Consider the following 2,813-nt stretch of genomic DNA (forward strand, 5'->3'; position numbering starts at 1 on the left):
GAGACACAGTCTGGCTCTGTTGCCCAGGCTGGTGAGCAGCAACATGATTGCAGCTCATTGTCTCCTCAATCTCCTGGGCTTAAAGTGATCCTTCTTTCTGCCTCAGCCTCCTGAGCACCTGGGAACACAGGCACTACCACCATGCCTGGCTAATTTTTCTTTTTTTTTTTAATCTTTTTTGCAGAGATGTGGGTCTTGCTTTGTTGCCCAGGCTGGTCTTAAACTTCTGGACTCAAGCAATCCTCCTGTCTGAACCTCCCAAAGTGCTGGGATTATAGGCATATGCAACTGTGTCCAGCCAAAGATAAAGAACTTTACTAGCAATCTGGGCACAATTTTACTTTGGTTTCTCTGGTCTTCGTCAGCCTACTAAAGCTTTGAGACTATACTTTGATTTTTGGTTAGAAAAAAACAAAACATGAAGTTTTCTCTTTGTCCTTTTATTATATGGATATTTGGTAGTATTGTTTTTTCATATTTCAAGTTGTCCTTCCATTTAAACTCTTTGTTCCCTGTGAGAATCTAGAATCATTGACAAAGACTCTCTCCTTAACCTTCTCAATAAAGAGTGCTTAGGTGATTATTTTCAGAACTAGCATTTTAAGCAATTAGTTTTTCTATGTTAGCATTAATATGCCAAAGTCATAAGCAAAACCAAGAAGTGTTTAACAGTAGCCAACTAAAGAACAAATACCAGAATTACCTATTCTAACTCAGCTCCTGCCGAAGTCCTGTTTTTCTTCACACAATAAGTTGTGGTACCAGCACTTTCAGAGCAATGCTTCCTTCTTCCACCACCAACTTAAATAAACCCCATTTGAGGACATCTTACCTGAAACTACCATAGACTATAAGAAGAATGGAAATCAGAAATGTAGACACTTGACTGGAATCCACCAGGGAATAGGCCCTAGAGAAATAAGAGGAAAAAAATTTAAGTCACATGCAGTGAGTCCTAACGGAGCTTACAGTCTAACGGAGTTCTATAAACCCCACTAAGCTTTGTTTTTATCTTTAAGAAGAAAATAGGTATAAATGAGCATTAACAAGATAACACAATTAAGATTTGCTAGTTTAACAGGAAGAATAAATTGACAGGTTTACAGCTATTATTAGTTACTACTTACAGCATGTAAAATGACATCTATGTAAAAATTCCATCTCTGTATATGTTTACAATATCCACCCCCAATTAAAAAATTATCAAAATATTGACCAAATCTGTGCCAATGGCAAAAAGTCTCAATAATTCCACTGTTATCCATTTGCATTTGAACCACTAAGAGTATTTTACTGGTTTTACTCAGTGATGAGGTAAAGCCTGCATCTCCTGAATTCCCCGTTTCCATTTTTCTAACTGCCTACTGGTTATCACCATCCAGATGGCTTACAGGAGGTTCTTCAAAGTCAACAGGTCCAACACAAATATTCTCTCTGTCTTACCTGATCCTCTCAAGGAATGGTATTACCATCCCCTCAGCTGCCAAAGCTAAAAATCTGTTGCATTCTTGACAGCCCTTTGTTTCTCTTACGTCCACATCCCCAACTGCCCTATTTCTCCCAATCCCACTGCCAATGTGTTAGCTCCCTTCTATGGCTTGACTGTTGGAAATCTTGTTTTAAAGTTTGTTTCCCTGAGTTCACCCTCCCCATTACCCATTCTTATTTGTCAGGGATTTTCCTAAAACAAATATTTGTATTTAATACTGCCTACGTGCCAGGCCCTGTGCTAGCCACTGGGATATATAGTAATAAATAAGAGTGCCTTGGTCTCTGCCTAAATGTCTTTTCTAAAGAAATGAATTTCACTCTAAAGAAAAGAAAAAAAAATTACATAACTGAATGAATATAGTAATGAAGAATGTTACAATGGAGAGAAACAGAAGTACAGGGTACTATGAGAATGTATATTAGGGGATCCAGTCTAAGAACAGGGAAGCTTTCTTTAGGGAGGAAGATGAATTAGAGAGATACAGGACACAATAAATAGGACCTGGTGATTGTTCATGGGAACGAAGAGAGGGAAGAATTAGCGGTGATCCCTAGGATTCTGCTTAGCTGGGTTTATACCATTTAGGGGGGAAATAAAAGGTAACACAGGAGGAACAGATTTTAAACTAAGGTTTGAATGTACTAAGGAGACTGCTGGATATTGAAACGGTTCTGAGCTGAATATGTATATACACTGAGAACTCATCACCTTCCACATGGCAACTGAAGCCATAGGTGTGTGTGAATGCCTCGCAGCAGTGAAAAGAGGACCTAGGATCAAGGCTTGAGAAACCTTGAAATTTAAAGATCAGGTAGAAGAAGGAACTGCAAAGAAACCAAGATGAAGTAGAGACAGAAAAGGAAAACCCAGGATAGCACGTTATTTCAGAAAGGCAGCAGAATTGAATGAGGCCTGAATTTAATCCCTTCTTCTCTACAACTTAGTAGCTAAGCCAGTTACTTAGCCTCTCTAAGCTTCAACTTTTCATCTGTAAAATGGGGATAATGACAACATCCGCCTCAAAGAGTTGTTAAGGGATTAAATGAATTCATATAAAGAGCATAACGCATTAAATATTCAATTGACACTCACTGCATTAGGAGGGAGACATCGCCAACCATGAATGCTGCTGAGAGGTCAAGATAGACAACTGGAGTGGCCACTGAGTCAAGTGGTGAGATGGAGTCAGACTGAAACTAGCTGAGAAGTTAAAGCTGAGAAAATGGAGACAGTATTTTGAAAAGGGCAGGGAAGAGAATGGCAGCTGGAGGGTAAATGTCAAGATAAGGAAGGTCTTAAAACTTTTTTTTTTTTTTTTTTT

At 38.7% G+C, this 2,813-nt stretch overlaps 1 protein-coding gene across 3 annotated transcripts in view; it reads right to left on the reverse strand.

Moving 5' to 3' along the window:
- Positions 1-2,813, reverse strand: part of SPPL3 (signal peptide peptidase like 3) — a 149,807-nt gene that overhangs the window by 42,837 nt on the left and 104,157 nt on the right. For all 3 annotated transcript variants that reach the window (XM_017510257.2, XM_017510258.2, XM_017510260.2), the window contains exon 2: positions 833-910. In XM_017510257.2, coding sequence (XP_017365746.1) covers positions 833-910 — 78 coding nt within the window. The remainder of the gene's footprint in view (positions 1-832; positions 911-2,813) is intronic.

Source organism: Cebus imitator, unplaced genomic scaffold (assembly GCF_001604975.1).
Source record: "Cebus imitator isolate Cc_AM_T3 unplaced genomic scaffold, Cebus_imitator-1.0 Scaffold434, whole genome shotgun sequence".
Lineage (NCBI taxonomy): Eukaryota > Metazoa > Chordata > Mammalia > Primates > Cebidae > Cebus > Cebus imitator.